This window comes from Mytilus trossulus, chromosome 12 (genome assembly GCF_036588685.1).
Source record: "Mytilus trossulus isolate FHL-02 chromosome 12, PNRI_Mtr1.1.1.hap1, whole genome shotgun sequence".
Lineage (NCBI taxonomy): Eukaryota > Metazoa > Mollusca > Bivalvia > Mytilida > Mytilidae > Mytilus > Mytilus trossulus.
This window is the reverse complement of record NC_086384.1, coordinates 49,196,506-49,215,223: the sequence shown is the minus strand read 5'-3', so window position 1 is coordinate 49,215,223 and position 18,718 is coordinate 49,196,506. Positions and strand designations below refer to the sequence as shown.

General features: G+C 30.7%; 2 protein-coding genes across 3 annotated transcripts in view; one reads left to right on the top strand and one right to left on the bottom strand.

Moving 5' to 3' along the window:
• Positions 1–18,718, top strand: part of LOC134692754 (glycine amidinotransferase, mitochondrial-like) — a 647,170-nt gene that overhangs the window by 488,446 nt on the left and 140,006 nt on the right. The gene's annotated exons all lie outside the window — the stretch shown is intronic.
• On the bottom strand, positions 499–14,562 carry LOC134693665 (cell death protein 3-like). 2 transcript variants are annotated; one of them, XM_063554556.1, is made up of 6 exons: positions 14,456–14,562; positions 11,440–11,668; positions 10,258–10,492; positions 4,652–4,801; positions 3,642–3,757; positions 499–2,827 (listed from the first exon to the last, which is right to left on the bottom strand). In XM_063554556.1, exons 2-6 carry the CDS (start codon positions 11,617–11,619, stop codon positions 2,678–2,680), a joined length of 831 nt encoding a protein of 276 aa, XP_063410626.1. In that variant the 5' UTR covers positions 11,620–11,668; positions 14,456–14,562; the 3' UTR covers positions 499–2,677. The 2 variants fall into 2 exon arrangements, with proteins under 2 accessions (XP_063410626.1, XP_063410627.1); XM_063554557.1 differs by having other exon boundaries at positions 4,694–4,801.

Genomic DNA, 18,718 nt, shown 5'->3' with positions numbered 1-18,718 from the left:
TGAGGAGATATCATGGTTTTGACACTTTTATCTTTAAAAGAGAATCGGGCGTACCATCCGTTCATGGCCCAGCTCTTGTTATATTATTGTGTAGTGAAGTGTAGTGTAGTTATATTGTATCAGTATAGTTATCGGTTGACTGCTCATAATGAAATCTATCGTATGTTATGAATCTTGGAGTTGTGTGCTTTCAGTTCAGAAACTATTAATGATACAAATGTTTGTTTTCTAACACTAATTTATTTTTTATTCATGCTAGTTCAATACAGCGAACCTCTCAAAATTCGATTGAAAAATAATAGAATTTTCTTTTTATTAAAAAGATGAGTTTGATTAAACATAATTTACATATAACATAAGAAATTGTAAACAGTAGCATACATGAAATCAAAATTAAAATTTGATTATCTGGCAAATAGGCAAAAGTTTACTATAAATAAATATATCATGTAAATATAACAAAAGTAGCATATACATATATTCTTACTTAAACGATGTTAGTGTTGGAAGTGTGAAAATATCCTTATATGTTAAACACTTTTTTTCTTTTTACTGTATATAAAAACAGTCATATGCGCGAACAACAAAAAAACAGTCTATCATTCCTATAAAAATAGTCTTTTAAAAACAAAATTAACGTTGTAAACAATGAGTCCATGTAAACTAGATGAACGAACATGGATTCCTAAGATCTATTACTTGTGTCATTGACATCCATATATATTGTGTTTGCAGTGTCAAAAGTATCGAAAAAGTAATATTTGTTAAGTCTGATTTAGCTTATAAAATAAGGACTCGAATAACTATACCAAATTAATAGATGTATCTAAAATAATAACCTCAAAAGTTTCTATAATACATTTTTTATAATCATATGAGATATCTAATGATAGAATTGTGAATAAATATGTTTTTGTTCCGAGGTATCCTATGCTGAATGTGTATATTATTTTGACAAACATAATTCAAATATAAATCATTTGTTTGGTTTGCAAATATACATCTCAAAATAGTTGAACACTAAATTGAACACTGGCTTGACCTCCTGATAACAAATGTCTTCATAAAAGGTTACATTAGGTACATGGAAATTAAGGAACTTAAATTTGACAGCTGAAATCATGGAATGCATATTTTGTGAAGTCCAACAATGCTGAGTTCAGGAACTGTGACTTCATGATTGATAAAATAATTTTAATCAACTGTTGAATGTTCTTCAGGTACCTTTCACCTCTATTTTACTGATATTTCAAAAACAAGTTTCTGTCAAATGATGTCCGATCACAACAAACATAACTGCCAGTACAATATGCAGTCTTTTGTTTTATGGCAAATACCATATGTCATTTTTTTTTGTACATTTGAAAATGCCTGTACCAAGTAAGTAATATGGCAGTTCTTGTCCATTCGCTTTTGATGCGTTTTGTCATTTGATTTTGCCTTGTGGTTATGGACTTTCTGATTGGATTTTCTCTGAGTTCAGTATTTTTGTGATTTTTTTATTTTTTTTATTGCAAATACCCTTTTTCATTACAGTAATACAGGGGTATATCTAAATCTAAATGGGGTCACAATGACAATCTTGTAATTTAATTATAAACAAAATCATAGACGTATTAAATGGAATTGTCTATTATTCTGAAAAAATAGGCAAAATGTATGAAGCACTGAAAAAATCTTTGAAAATGTGGCAATTCGATATTTCTTTTAAAAGTCTATTTTTATATACAATTTTAAACTCTAAAAAGCCTTTATTCGTTAGAAGCAGTTTGTTTTCAAAGGGCTTGCATTAATGGTATTTGGCATTTTGGCTGGAAAAGAAACTTCCATATATGTTAAGCAACTGGTGTAGTACTGGAATAATGATGTATTCGTAAGCTATACTACAGTATGTTTTACTAGTTAAATGTTATCTTAATTAAGGAGATCACCACAAACTTTAGTAATTCATAAAGGCGACCACAGAAGTTTTAAAGAGGTAATATTGTTGTTTCAATTTCCATATTCTGAAGTAAATATCAGCGTTAAATTGCATATCTAATTCTTGGGCATATGATTAATCCATAACTCAAACAAGAGTCTTTTAACATTATCATAAGAAAGCACCTATGAAGAAAGCAGTGTTTAAACTTTCTTGTTTTTATTTTTTTTCCTCCTAAACGTTGTAAGAAATGAAAAGAGTTCTAGAGCATTTAAATGTGTCTTTACGCTGGCATGTTAACATCATATATTTAAAAAGCTAACAAATGATAACTATAATGGTTCATAACAGTTTGGTAAAACACACGGCATACATATCTGTGTTTTCATTAAAACATTGGTATACTTTACAAGTTATTACATGTATAATGAGATCTTTTTTTAACTGAAAAACACATTTTCCCAACAAATACAAATTTATATTTAACAGTGAATGGTATGAAAGATGAGGGAACATTTAATTGGAATACTGGTTTTCAGAGAATTGACATGAGCCCTCTACTATATGTACATTCAGCATTGTCAAAGATTCAAGACTTAGTAAAAAGTAGTTGTCCTAAACATTATGCTGACAGTCATATTACTGATGAAAAATGATCAAGGTTCTTTTCAAGTAACAACTTGTTTTATCTATTCAAACTGCAGTTAAACATTATTCTGATGGTGAACACACTGGCTTTCCTGACAAAGAAGCACTTCAATCTTGTGCCTTAAATTCAAGTCCAGGAAAGAAGAAAAGTTCCTTTCCTGCACAATACTCCAATAAAACAATTTGTGCAACAGGTATCTTTTCGAATGTCCCAGCTTTTTTGTTTGGTACCACAGCATTGAGAAGACATTTGTTTGCCTATAAAAAAATAAACAGTAAAGTTTAAACCTTTCTAAAAAAAATATTTATAAATCTTTTTGAAAATGAGCTGTGAGAGTTCATGTTGAAGTTTAATGACTCGTTACATGATATTTTATTAGTAACTGTTTTTGGCTTTAAACTAGCTTTCAGACACTGATAGTACTCTCATATCGTACTTTAGTGTTAATTTGACCAATTGATACAATTTGTAATGCCTTTTTGTTATTCAATGTTCACTTATTTTGTGTAATAAATCATCTCACTATTTTTAATTTATGATACCATCGTTAATTATTTAGTATGATGATCAATTTTCGCTGCTGTTCTTGTACTTTGAACAACAAATTTATTACAATTCAACTCTGACTTAATTATTTTGTAAACAATATTTTCATACGCCATGTACATTTTACAACAAAATCATCATATTAACCTGTGCACGTTATTTCATTAAAGGTCATTGAGACTAAGGTTAGAGTTTTCTTTATGATATATTTTTCATCTTCCCTTCTTTTTATTAATATTTTACTTAATCTAATTTATTTGTTCTATGTATGTTTACTCGTTTTTGGCAATATGTCTTTTGATTGAGTTAAGCCATTTCAATTGATATTATATAATGTGGCTTTCTATGTTATGATGTAACATTCAGGTAAGGGTAATTAAAGGTTGGTGCGTGTTAAGCGTTGAAACTGCTGCATTTGTTTTCACCAGTCCTGCATGTAAGGCAGGAACCTGTTGTTCAATGGTTGTTTCTTTTGTATTGTAATGTCTTATATCTTCACTAGTATTTGTATACTTAACACATTACCTCTTCTAATAATTCAATTAATGATTTGTCATGGGCATGTTTCTTGAAGACATATATGAGTGCCTGAATAAAGTATGATCCACTCATGTTTTCACCAATTATCCATGGACCTTGTTCTGAAAGAAAAACTTTAGTATGAGACTATGTAAAATAAACTATGGTTGTCATTTAATGCAACATTACCAAAATACATCTTAGATTGTATTGTGACTATAGTTAATGTCTATTCTTCATATTTTGTATCTTCAATCTGCTAAAATACAAAGGAGTTCAGAATAAATGGGACACTCAGGATTAAATGCCAAATTGTAAATTAAAATCTGAGACAATTTTGAAGGTTCAAAGAGGGTGGTAAAGAGTTATTTTTGTCCAACTTGTTTCACCATTTTTATTTCATGTGTAGCCGTGAAAAAGTTTCGTTATTCAACATATTTCTTTAAATCAGTAAAAAGATCAACTTACAAGACTTTTTTTTTTATTGTTTTGCATTCTTTAATGCAGAAACCCCTCTTTACACCCCTCTTCAAATCTTTCATATTATGAACATAAATCGTTCTGTCCTATTTCTGGATTGTTAAAGTAAATCATGATAAGTATGAGGACTGTATCATAGATTTAAAACTACTTTTTTTTTGTTTCAAATTTCTGAAATGAAACATACAAATTGAACGTTCATGATTCAATATAACAGAACTTGATTATACTGTCGTACACAGTGAGAGGTTTATCACTATAAACTAGGTTCAATACTCTATTCTACATTTGAAAATGCCAGTACCAAGTCATGAATAAGACAGTTGTTGTCCATTTGTTTTTGATGTGTTTTTTCATTTGATTTTGCCATGTTATTATGAACTTTCTGATTTAATTTTCCTCGAAGTTCATTATTTTTGTGATTTTACTTTATACAATGTTCATGTTTCAATTTATCATGTTTATAACACCAAGAGATTAAACTGTAAAGAATTTTGTAAAAGAATATTAAATAAACAATCTAACAGTTCTTATACCTTTATACTTGATATAGCTAATCATTCTTAATTTGTCTTTACCTGTTCTTGGGTAACTTGATACCACAAATATGTCATCTGTGTTTGGAGTACCATTCCTTAAAATGGTATCAGCTGCAGAATCGGTTGAATCATAAGGTGCACTTTCTTCTAAAAATAAACACAACAACTTTTTTATATAGCTTTATGTTTAATAATTTTAGATCAGGAAACCCTTTCAATATGATAAATAAGTTTTGCCTCATTTTAACAGAGAATGCATTTGAAAACTAGAGGCTCTAAAGAGCCTGTGTCGCTCACCTAGGTATATGTGAATTAAACACAGGAAGCAGACAGTTCATGACAAAATTGTGTTTAGGTGATTGTGATGTGTTTGTACATCTTTAACTTTACTGAAAATTATTGCTGCTTACAATTATCTCTATCTATAATGAACTTGTCCGTGTAGTTTCAGTGGAAAATGTTATCAAAAATTTACAAATTTTATGAAAATTATTAACCAGATGCTCCGCAGGGCGTAGCTTTATACGACCGCAGAGGTTGAACCCTGAAAGGTTGGGGCAAGTATGGACACAACATTCAAGCTGGATTCAGCTCTAAATTAGGATTGTGATTAAATAGTTGACACAGCATAGGTTTCTGACACAGAATGAATGTGTTCTAATGAACTTAAAATTTTTGTTTTCTCTTTGAGCAATTCACTATGCTGTTGAATATTAATCCTCTCAAAAAAATGTTTGAAGAAATTTTTTCATTTTAATTATGAAATTTCATTTCAAATGAGAAAATTGAACCCAATTTTTTTAATCACATCCCCCTTTCCCTTATTCCAAATTAATCTCAATTAAATTTCTAATGGAGTTTGCAACAATAACTACTCATTTAAATACATCATAAAATATTAAGATGTAAAAAAAAACTGCTTGTTATCACTGAATGGTAAAGATTATTTTAATTTATCAGTTGGTAGTAAAAAGTGAATATAAATTGTATATAACAAAGATTTGAGTTGATTCTGGACAAAGAAAGATAACTCCAATTAAAAAAAAATATTGTTTTTTCACAATATTGTGCAATTAGATATATATTTCTTGCTTACTATTCTGGACAAAGAAAGATAACTCTAATTAAAAAAAAATAGTGCTATTTCACAATATTGTGCAATTAGATATTTCTTGCCATTGTACAATACTGTGCAATTGAAAAGACTTGCTATTGCACAATACTTAATATAATATTTTAGATCCTGATTTGGACAACTTGAAAACTGGGCCCAAAATCAAAAATCTAAGTACATGTTTGGATTCAGCATATCAAAGAACCCCAAGATTTCAATTTTTGTTAAAATCAAACTAAGTTTAATTTTGGACCCTTTGGACTTTAATGTAGACCAATTTGAAAATGGGACCAAAAATGAAGAATCTACATACACAGTTAGATTCCGCATATCAAAGAATCCCAATTATTCAATTTTTAATGAAATCAAACAAAGTTTAATTTTGGACCCTTTGGGCCCCTTTTTCCTAAACTGTTAGGACCAAAACTCCCAAAATCAATACCAACCTTCCTTTTATGGTCATAAACATTGTGTTTAAATTTCATTGATTTCTATTAACTTAAACTAAAGTTATTGTGTGAAAACCAACAATAATGCTTATTTGGGCCCTTTTTTGGCCCCTAATTCCTAAACTGTTGAAACCAAAACTCCCAAAATCAATCCCAACCTTTCTTTTGTGGTCATAAACCTTGTGTCAAAATTTCATAGATTTTTATTAACTTAAACTAAAGTTATAGCGCGAAAACCAAGAAAATGCTTATTTGGGCCCTTTTTGGCTCCTAATTCCTAAAATGTTGGGACCAAAACTCCCAAAATCAATATCAACCTTTCTTTTGTGGTCATAAACTTTGTGTTAAAATTTCATAGATTTGTATTCACTTTTACTAAAGTTAGAGTGCGAAAACTAACAGTATTCGGACGACGACGACGACGACGACAACGACGACAACGCAGACGACGACGCCAACGTGATAGCAATATACGACGAAAATTTTTTCAAAATTTGCGGTCGTATAAAAATTGATTATAAAGGACAATAACTTCTGAGGGGGTCAATTGAACATTTTGGTCAGTTTAGACTTATTTTTGAGTCTTAAATTGCTGTACATTATTGCTGTTTACAGTTTATCTCTATCTATAATAATATTCAAGATAATAACCCAAAACAGCAAAATTTCCTTAAAATTACCAATTTAGGGGCAGCACTCTAACGACGAGTTGTCCCATTCATCTTAAAATTTCAGGGCAGATAGATCTTGACCAGATAAACAATTTTACCCCTTGTCAGATTTGCTCTAAATGCCTTGGTTTTTGAGTAATAACCAAAAACTGCATGTTCTATTTTTAGCCGTGGTGGCCATCTTGGTTGGTTGGCTGGGTCAAAAAACACACTTTTTAATACATCAATGATGATTGTGGCCATGTTTGGATTAATTTGGCCCGGTAGTTTCAGAGGAGAAGATTTTTGTAAAAGATCATGGATATTTACGAAAAATGAAAAAAAATACTATAAAGGGCAATAACTCCGAAAGGGGTCAACTGACCATTTTGGTAATGTTGACTTATTTGTAAATCTTACTTTGCTAAACATTATTGCTGTTTACAGTTTATCTCCATCTATAATAATATTAAAGATAATAACCAAAAACAGTCAAATTTCCTTAAAATAACCAATTTAGGGGCAGCAACCCAACAATGGGTTGTCTGATACATCTGAAAATTTCAGGGCAGATAGATCTTGACCTGATAAACAATTTTACCCCCATGTCAGATTTGTTCTAAATGCTTTGGTTTTTGAGTTATAAGCCAAAAACTGCATTTTACCCCTATGTTCTATTTTTAGCCATGGCGGCCATCTTGGTTGATTGGCCGGGTCAAAAAACACAAACTTTAAACTAAATACATCAATGATGATTGTGACTAAGTTTGGATTTATTTGGCCAGGTAGTTTCAGAGGAGAAGATTTTTGTAAAAGATCATGGATATTTACGAAAAATGGTAAAAAATTGACTATAAAGGGCAATGAATCCTAAAGGGGTCAACTGACCATTTTGGTCATGTTGACTTATTTGTAAATCTTACTTTGCTGAACATAATTGCTGTTTATAGTTTATCTCCATCTATAATAATATTCAAGATAATAACCAAAAACAGTAAAATTTCCTTAAAATCACCAATTTAGGGACAGCAACCCAAAACGGGTTGTCTGATTCATCTGAAAATTTTAGAGCAGATAGATCTTGACCTGATAAACAATTTTACCCCATTTCAGATTTGCTCTAAATGCTTTGGTTTTTGAGTTATAAGCCAAAAACTGCATTTTAACCCTATGTTCTATTTTTAGCCATGGCGGCCATCTTGGATGGTTGGCCGAGTAAAAAAACACAAACTTTAAACTAAATACATCAATGATGATTGTGGCCAAGTTTGGTTTAATTTAACCCAGTAGTTTCAGAGGAGAAGATTTTTGTAAAAGATCATGGATATTTACGAAAAAATGGTAAAAAAATTGACTATAAAGGGCAATGACTACTAAAGGGGTCAACTGACTATTTTGGTCATATTGACTTATTTGTAAATCCTACTTTGCTGAACATAATTGCTGATTACAGTTTATCTCCATCTATAATAATATTCAAGATAATAACCAAAAACAGTAAAGTTTCCTTAAAATTACCAATTTAGGGGCAGCAACCCAAAACGGGATGTCTGATTCATCTGAAAATTTTATACCAGATAGATCTTGACCTGATAAACAATTTTACCCCATTTCAGATTTGCTCTAAATGCTATGGTTTTAGAGTTATAAGCCAAAAACTGCATTTTAATCCTATGTTCTATTTTTAGCCATGGCGGCCATCTTGGATGGTTGGCCGAGTAAAAAAACACAAACTTTAAACTAGATACATCAATGATGATTGTGGCCAATTTTGGTTTAATTTAACCTAGTAGTTTCAGAGGAAAAGATTTTTGTAAAAGTTAACGCCTGACGACGGACGACGGACGACGGACGCCAAGTGATGAGAAAAGCTCACTAGGCCCTTCAGGCCCAGTGAGCTAAAAAGGGCATTTATTTAACTTTTTTCATGTTTCTGTATGTTTTCCTACATACTACTAGTTTACACACACTGTTTAATCAAAGTAAGAGTTTGAGTGTGCTAAAGTTTATTAATACAATGTATTCAATAAAGACATAATTTTTTCTACCTAAAAGGGAAATATAGTCACCTTCATTCATAAGTAAGTTTAATTTTTTAAAAACTTTTAAATGGTCAGATTTTTATTGTCTTGATTTTCTTGTTACAGAAGAAATATGAGTCTGTTGTAAAACAATATCATCCTAGTACCTTTGATAACTTATAACTAAATGACCAATCGATTAAATCATTATCAGATAAGTATTTGAGTGATAACAACCCAAATAGGGTCAGTGTTCATCCTTATCGACATATATGGCTTTATGATATATGATTTAGATATGCTAAGGTTAAAGGTTAGTACACATGTAAAACTTGTTAGTGAAAGATCATTACAACACAGATTTTCTGGGAGTTAACTGTTTTAATATTGAATGCGAATTATTCCACACAATTTTCTAGAATTTTCTGTGTTCAATGTTCTTCAACTTGTATATGAATTTTAAAAACTGTAAAAAAAAAACCGCCTAGTAGTATTTGGCACCCTTTTCCAGGTTTTTCATTCTTTAAATCTCTTCAGCTGCATATTCGATGGGAACTTGTTGAAATCAAATGCCACTGGTTTGTCTTATGTAAATAAAAGAAACACACAGCAGGAGGCACTTGCTCTATCAACACATCCACAAACACCTTTAGAAGTTAATGTCTTTCTCTTACATTCTTTTTGTTACCTAGTTTCTGTATTAGTTAACAGCTTTATGTGAACTAATAAGTCCTTATATCCATTAAAACGGAAACAATGTTAAATAGAGTTGTTCCTTGAATTTATTTTTATAGCAATTTTTTTTAAATGTTATGTTACTGTTTTATTCCACTGATGAAGACAAAAAAAGGCAATAATAGTTTACCAATGTTCCAATCTGGTTTATTTTTCAAGGAAAAAATTAAGGTAAAAACAGACAAGGGAATTGCTAGAACTCTAAAATAAGCGAAAACTATTGAGTTAACAGGCTTAGCAACTTCTGCTATGCATCATTCACCATTCAAATTCACTCTCAACATTTTGTTCAGTATTGGTAAAAAGAACAACATCTGTCAAATAAGAGATCAGCCTTCTTTTTTAAATAAACTTTTTGGGATTGATTAATTGAGTTTTACACCACAACATGTTCATGAGCCCTTCTTTAGTCAGTAGCCCAATGGATAGTCACCTTTCTTATGGTGAATATTTCTGATAAATAGACATATTATTAATCTGACACTGATTGCAGATATTGTAAAGAGATTTTTGGACGTTTTTATGATTTTGCTTTTTTTGAAAAATATTAAAGCACTCTTTGTTTTCTTATATATTTGATATTTATTATGTCTTTGAGGTGCTGTCTTAATGAGTTTAATTGCTATATAGTTACCTAGAAAATTGTAGGTTTGGACAAAACACACTTTTGGTTTTCCTTTAAAATATCTACAGCCATTCATAATTTCTAAAATTTCACTCCTTTGAACAATAAATCCATCACAGTCATAAATCTTTTCTGCTTCTGAGTCAAATTTTCCAGATAAAAACATTATTACCAGACTATCATACATTAAAGATGGATCATTATCTATATCATTCAATTTTTTTTTCAAGAAATCTTTGATTTCCTGCAAAATAAAACATTCTTAAAGTTTATTTTTAAGTCAATCAAAAGTATGGTGTAATTTCTTTTCTTCACATAATTTGTATATGGGTATAATATACGGTTTAGTTGAAAACATGGTACTGTGGAAAAGGAACATGTTCATGCATGCTTTCAATTCGATATTATTCATTGCAGATATGGTTAAAGTTGTAACAACAAAACTATTTAAAAATATATACCAATATATCATTAACCCACTTGCTTGTAGCTATTAGCCTTTCATTTCATTTTTTAAATATATTTTAATTAATTATTTAATCCCTTTAACTTAACTTCCGGGAAATTGTTGACCTGACATATATACATGTTTTCTTCTATCTAAATCATCAAGTTATTCAAGTTTGATTTAAGGTATTTATGGATAGCTAACGGATTACTCTTTCGATTTTTTGCAATGTAAGTATTTATTGAAATTAGCGTCTTCATGCTTACCCTGAGAGGTTTATATTTTATATCCTAGAGCCATTATCTACAATAGGTTGTTTCGAATTTCGGATAGAATGTATAGATCAAATTGTATACCTAATCAAACATTATCTACTTGTATTGTAAGGATGTTTAAATTAATTACAAATTTATGAGAGAACTGAATATGATAGCTATAATTTGAGACACCCTTTTGATTTTCCTGCTGGGTTGATTAAGATTTCGTTAAAATTTCCTGTATAGTTATAGAGATGAAAGAGCGAAATCCATTCAAGTAAACTGACCTCGATTTTGCCATTAATTGCATAATAATTGATTACATAATGCTTGAATAACAAAAATATTGCATCCGTTTAAAAGATTAATCTGTTGTCTATTTATAAATACCTCTTTTATTAATTCATATGTATTCTTGAGAAAGTGACAGCATTTTAAATGTTGTATTGTGCTACCTTAAGAGAAGATAATTTCAAAATTCAATACCTCTTTTGTTTTCTTAGTTAGGATACCACCAGCTGTATCATATCCCATATATTTAAATAGCTGACTCATATTGGATTTATCAAAGTCTGAATTTGTGATACACTCTGTATATCTTTTTTTCTTTTTTCTTTGCATCTTCTTCAGTCTGGTTTTCTTCAAGTGTGCAATTGCACTGAGCATTAGATATCAAAATAAATTTCCCTCTCTTTACGCTTGTCATTGGGTATATCTAAAGAAAATGAAAAAGGTGCAGTCATTATCTAGTTTGCATTATAATTTCACTGAATGCTCTATTGTAACCAGTAGATATACAAATTGGTTATAGATTCTCTTTTGGAATAGTATGACTACCACCCATGGAACAACTGCTTTGCTGGGTGTGATGTATACATGTATGAGTTGAATCATAATCAGATATTGATAGGTTTCATTTCACAAAAAAAGGAAGCAGAATATATCAGAGAGACAATGAAAAATCATAAGCAGAAGAAAAACAAACACAAAACAATTAACTGAGGTGTGTAATTGGAAGCAAGCTGGGTGTTAAGACTCTTTCATGCTTGTTCCTTTTGAATAATTGTTTGTCTATTTTACATTTAACAAATTAAACCTTTCTTAAATTGTCTGTTTATAAATTTTGAAATTATTAAGAAACTGAGGTTCAACTCCGTCAGACAAAGTTGACTAAAGATGAATTTTGCTATTTATTTCAGTAGATGTAGGAAGATGTGGTGTGAGTGCCAATGAAACAACACTCCATCCAAATATCAATTTAAAAAAAAGTAAACCATTATAGGTCAATGTACAGCCTTCAAGCTATAGGTATTTTGACATATATCTCTTCAACGGTGTCAGTACTTATACATCCTTTAATTTCAAATGTTTGATCCTTCCTGATGAAGGTAAATCCAGAAAAGCCCTTTGATGTGTAACCAGAGAGCATGTGTCTACTCTACAAATTCATATCGTTACTGCCGGGATTAAAACCTGGGTCGTCTGGGTGATAATCAGTGCGTTAACCCACTGAGCCAAAAAATTGATTCTATAGCTCTGTTGATTAAGACTGGCTATATATGTTCTACCTGTACTAAGGGAATGCAATCCCGCTACACTTTTCCCCCACCACAAGAGTCATCATATCTTCATATATGACTTTTAACAACACAAACCCTGGCTATACTCCAGATAACCATTGTGGATTTTTTAGTTGGGCGCCAAATGTAACCGGAGAGCATGTCTACTCTACAAATTCATATCGTTACCGCTGGGATTTAAACCTCGGTCGTCTGGTGACAGTCAGTGTGTAAACCCATTGATTCCCTAGCTCAGTTGGATAAGACTGGCTATATATATTATACCTGTACTAAGGGGAAGCAACCCCGCTACAGATGCATTAAATCAATAAACTTGTTGTTTTTAAATTTTTTTCCCAACATATCAAGGACGATAACTCCTGAACATGTGAACAGCAACAGTGAAATTTGTTGGTACAGAATGAGATTAAGTAACAACACATTTAAATGTATTAGTAGTGGTTCATGAGTAGTTGTTGGGTCAGTTCAAGTCATCATAAGTAATGGATCCGACAGTAACTTACATTATAAAATTATTTAGTAAAAACTCACATAATGATAATTAATATGCAGAGTTTTTTAAATTGAATGTTAATTATATAAGAATAAAAGAACAAAGTTCAAATGTTCCCAAACTGCACATGTTTTATCTGCCCAAGAGCAATAACTTAAAAATAAATGTACCTTTTAAAACATCTTTAATAAATGATGACTTGAACACAATTGCAATGCAGTTTCGGGCATAACTCTGTCAAAAATAATTGATACTAAATAATAATACTGATATATAAATTTAAAATATGAGTTTTATAAAAATATGGGAAGAATTTTACAAGTGAGAGCGTAAACAAGACTGGATGAACAATTCTACATAAGGATAAAGATACTTAAACGTTTGTTTGTGTTGAAAATAATGAATATACTCATCATATATATCAGGACAAAAATTTGTATATATGCCATACCACTTTTCGTCTACAAAAGACTCATCAGTGATGCTCGAATCCAAAAATTTTTTTAAAAAAGCCACATAAAGTTCAAAGTTGAAGAGCATTGAGGACCGAAATTCCTAAAATTTTTGCCAAATCAAGATAAGATGATAGAGGTCTGAAGTCTGAGAAGTCTGAGAAGTCTGAGGTAGAAAAGCCTTAGTATTTCAAAAATTCTAAAAAAAAATAACAGTTAATTTATAAATATAACCATATCAATGATAATTCATGTCTACTGGGCTTGTGATACCCTCGGGAAATAAATTTCCACCAGCAGTTGCATCGACAAAGTGGTTGTGAATAAACTCATCATAGATATCAGGAAAAAGAATGCAATTGTATTTTTATTTAAAAGGAAAGCATGAATCTTTATAGAATATGCATAGGTTATTCATACTATTTGCAAATCAGAGTTGTTTTTCATAAATATGATAATCTTGTTACAAACTGAACAAATGTCCTCTTTGTTTTGCCCCAACTATAATAGTAGAGCGGCATTATGTTTTCTGGTTTGTTCATCCATCTGTTCGTCTGTCTATTCATCCGTCTGTCAAGTTTCAGGTTAAAGTTTTTGGTCAAGGTTGTTTTTGGTGAAGCTGCAGTCCAATCAAATTGAAACTCTGCACATTTTCCTTCTGATATGATCTATCTAATTTTAAAGCCAAATTATATTTTTACCCAATATCACGGTCTATTGAACAAGGAAAATGATAGTGCAAGTGGATTGAGGCATCTGTGTACTATGGACACATTTTTGTTTTGTAAATCAATTTACTTTCATTGCAATCAGTCTTTTCACATACCTCTGCCCTGGTTGTGTTTTTTATAAAGTGTGAATGATCTAAAGATAAAGATACTTTAACATTTTGTGTATGTTAAATGGGTGAAATGAATAGCTTGCATTGGCTGTATTTACTATTCTAACTAACTACAGATTAAGCCTTCAAGAATTACCTTTCTTTGATTTTGTATCGTTTTCTGGAAATTTTCTGAACATGCTTTGATATCTGATTTCTTTACAGTATTTCCACTAACTGCTAAATCTGGCCATCCATCAACTTAAAGGAGAGAATGAAAAAATACATTTTTGAACACAGTATTATCTGTTTCAATCTTTTTATTTGGAATTCAACCATCATTGCAAGGAAATGCATTACAGTTCATACACATACATGTCTTAATTCATAAAACTGAATGAAATGTTGTATTTATTTATTACCAATAATATAATGTGTTATCTGTTCAATTTTAACACTGATATAATTATAACTAGAGGCTCTAAAGAGCCTGTGTCGCTCACCTTGGTATATGTGATTTAAACAAAGGAAGCACACAGTTCATGACAACATTGTGTTTAAGTGATTGTGATGTGTTTGTACATCTTAGTTGACCGAACATTCTTGCTGCTTACAATTATCTTTATCTATAATGAACTTGTCCGTGTAGTTTCAGTGGAAAATGTTAGTAAAATTTACAAATTTTTTGAAAACTGTTAAAAATTGATTATAAAGGACAATAACTTCTTAGGGGGGTCAATTGACCATTTTGGTCATTTTGACTTATTTTTGAGTCTTTAATTGCTGTACATTATTGCTGTTTACAGTTTATCTCTATCTATAATAATATTCAAGATAATAACCCAAAACGGCAAAATTTCCTTAAAATAACCAATTTAAGGGCAGCAACCTAAACAACGAGTTGTCCGATTCATCTAAAAATTTCAGGGCAGATATATTTTGACCTGATAAACAATTTTACCCCTTGTAAGATTTGCTCTAAATGCTTTGGTTTTTGAGTTATTAGCCAAAAACTGCATTTTACCCCTATGTTCTATTTTTAGCCATAGCGGCCATCTTGGTTGGTTTGCCCGGTCACAAAACACAATATTTAAACTAGATAGCCTAGTAGTGATTCTGGCTATGTTTGGTAAAATTTGGCCCAGTTGTTTCAGAGGAGAAGATTGTTGTAAAAATTCATTAAGATTTACGAAAAATTGATAAAAATTGACTAAAAAGGGCAATAACTCCGAAAGGGGTCAACTGACCATTTTGGTCCTGTTGACTTATTTGTAAATCTTACTTTGCTGAACATTTTTGATGTTTACAGTTTATCTCTATCCATAATATTATTCAAGATAATATCCAAAAACAGCAAAATTTCCTTAAAATTACCAATTCAGGGGCAGCAACCCAACAACAGGTTGTCCCATTCATCTTTAAAATATATTTGAGGTATAAACTACATAATAAGGAGAGAAATCACTACCTTCACGGTTTAATATGTGAGCCAACAATACACTTTTCAGAAGCTAATAAGGGTATGTTTGTCTGTTGTCTATCATGTCTAGTGTTGACAGCTTTCATATCGTTCTTCTATCTCCAAAATGTCAATATAACTTAAAATTAAAAATTTATTTGGTTTAAAAGTCCAAACATATGGTATGCCTGAACTTAAATCCAATTAAATTTAATCCAAAAATCAATGTCGGATAGACCAAAAGCACTGTCTTCTGCCTACTGATCATGGGAAATTCAGTTTTACCTGCAAGACTATTATCAACCTAGTTCAGGTAAATACAAACGACACTTTACATTTTTATCGTGTTCGTAGTTCTTATCTTGATTGAAAGTCTTGAGGAGCTCGCAAACCATAATATGTAGTCTGCTTATGGGCTTACTTTTGATTTCAATTTGTTTTGTCTACTTTTCAACGTAATGTATTAGGTTTTCACTGAAAAAAAAAAACTAAATTGTCGAAATAATTTGTTGATTCAAATGTTATTAACATTTATACTCGCCGTTTTCTGTTTTTACACGTTGCCATAGTTTGTTCTGCCCATTTTTCTTTTCTAAATTAAAAAAGTATTTTGTCGACTTTTCCCCGTCTTCGGCCCATTTAGTTCTTGATCTAATTTTTGCAGAGACTGCTTTTTTTGTATAGTATTCCTTAATTTTATTTTCTAATTCTGAAATTTTGTCACATGATTTGTTTGATTCGTTTAATTGAAGTTTCAATTTTTCAAGCTGTTTTTCTAAATCAATGACATTGATTCAATCTTAAATGAACAAGTAAAATGTTATACTAAACTTTTTGCCACGGAAGGGTGGGACAAAACAGCGGGCGAACAACTTTGTCAATTTATCGTAGACAAGGTAAGTAAGGAAGATCAAGAGATGTTAGATAGAGATATAAATATCTCTGAAGTAGAAAAGGTACTAAAATTACTTAAACAAAACAAATCACCTGGCGAAGATGGTATAATATCAGAATTTTTATGTTTTATACTGGGATATAATAAAAGACGATTTCTTTAGTTTATTACAAGAAATTTTTAATGATACTATATTGAGTAACTCTCAACATAAGGGGGTCTTAACCTTATTACATAAAGGAGGGGAAAGGGAAAATATAAAAAATTGGAGACCACTAGCTTTACTAAATTGTGATTACAAAATTATTGCAAAGATTCTATCTGAAAGACTTAAAATAGTATTGCCTAAAATTATTCATACCGATCAGAAGGGGTTTGTTAAAGGTAGAAATATAAGCGAGGCTAACCGAATGATTCAGGACATTATAGAATATATTGACAACGAAGATGAGGAAGGAATTATATTATTTTTGGATCAACAAAAAGCTTTTGATAGGGTTGAATGGGAATGGATAGATTTTGTATTGGAGAAATTTGAATTTGGCGGGAAATTTAGAGCATGGATAAAGATGCTATTATATAATGCTACTACGTGTATCAAAACTAATGGGTTTGTATCAAGATACTTTTCTATTACTCGCTCCGCTAGGCAAGGGTGTCCAATAGCGCCTCTGTTGTATATCATACAAGCTGAACCCATGGCATGTGCAATAAGGGGTGACATTAAAATAGAAGGATTAAAATTACCAGGAGGGGGAGGGAACTTTATAGAAACCAAATTATGTATGTTTGCAGATGACACCCAGGTATTTAATAAAAATGAAAAATCTGTAGAAAATACTTTTAAAGTTTTGTCCTTATACGAAAAAGCTTCGGGTTCTAAAATAAACTATGACAAAACAAAAGGACTACTATTAGGGGCTTCTAAAAGAAAACGATTTAAATTTGATAAAATAAAATGGATCACAGGCAATGTTAAAACTTTAGGGGTGTGCCATGGTTATGAAATAGATGACAATGATATTGGGAGAAAAATAATAGAAAAGGTTAAAAACTGTGTACATGTATGGAAAAGTAGGAAGCTTACATTTAAAGGTAAAACACTTATAGTAAAAAATATGATACTTTCTCTTTGTTCTTACGAGATCGAAATACGAGGAATTCCGGATAAATATACTAATTAGCTAAATAATATAATTTGGAACTTTATATGGGACGGTAAAGTGAACCAGGTAGATAGAAATGTCTGTTGTTTGGACGAAATAAAAGGGGGGATGGGAATGGTAAGTATAGATACGTTTATAAAAAGCAAACAAACAAAACTAGTATATCGTTTAATTCATGAGCCATTGTAAAGCTGGAATGCGATCGGTAAGTATTGGCTTCAGAAATTTGACGAAAAATATAATGACACTTTTTTTGTATGTAAATGTTCAAGTTTAAACGGTTTAGATATGAACCAACTACCACAAATTTATCAGAAAATTATAAATACGTGGTCAGGATTTATTCAAAATGTTGAAATACCTCCCTATAAAAGTGCTATTTTAAATACGAGGTTATTTGGAAACTCTTCTATTCGTTTCAAAAATAAATCATTGTTCTACTCTTCTTTTTTAAAAAGCGGTTTCACAACTATCCAGGACATTTGGAATTTAGAAACTACAGATTTCATCAGCTGCAATGAAATTTATAAGAAGTTGATTGATCGAAGAAATTGTATTTCCGAATTTTTCAAAAATTAAACAGGCAATTCCTAAAGATATCGTGCAAATTTTGAAATCTTGTGGAAACCAGAATTTGCATCATGAAAGTAAATTAAAGATTTCAAATGACCTTGAGATCATTAATTTAAACAACCAAAAAATCAAACCATCAAAGTTAAAACTCAATTATATTCGTACGGTTTTAAATAAAGATGTATCTCCAAAATGTCAAATTAAGTGGGAGGAAATATATGGAACAAATTTACCTTGGGAAAATACAAATGTATGTGGTCGGGACTAAAATTTTTGAAAATTGAAAATAAAGTAAAAGAATTCCAATGGAAATCCTTGCACAATATT

Excerpts from the sequence above, each read along its gene's own strand:
- LOC134693665 (XM_063554556.1), bottom strand. The coding sequence starts at position 11,619 with ATGCTCAGTGCAATTGCACACTTGAAGAAAACCAGACTGAAGAAGATG. Across the intron at positions 10,493-11,439 it reads TAACTAAGAAAACAAAAGAG|GAAATCAAAGATTTCTTGAA; the intron begins GTATTGAATTTT and ends TTTATTTTGCAG. Across the intron at positions 3,758-4,651 it reads TAGCTATATCAAGTATAAAG|AACAAGGTCCATGGATAATT; the intron begins GTATAAGAACTG and ends TTTTTCTTTCAG.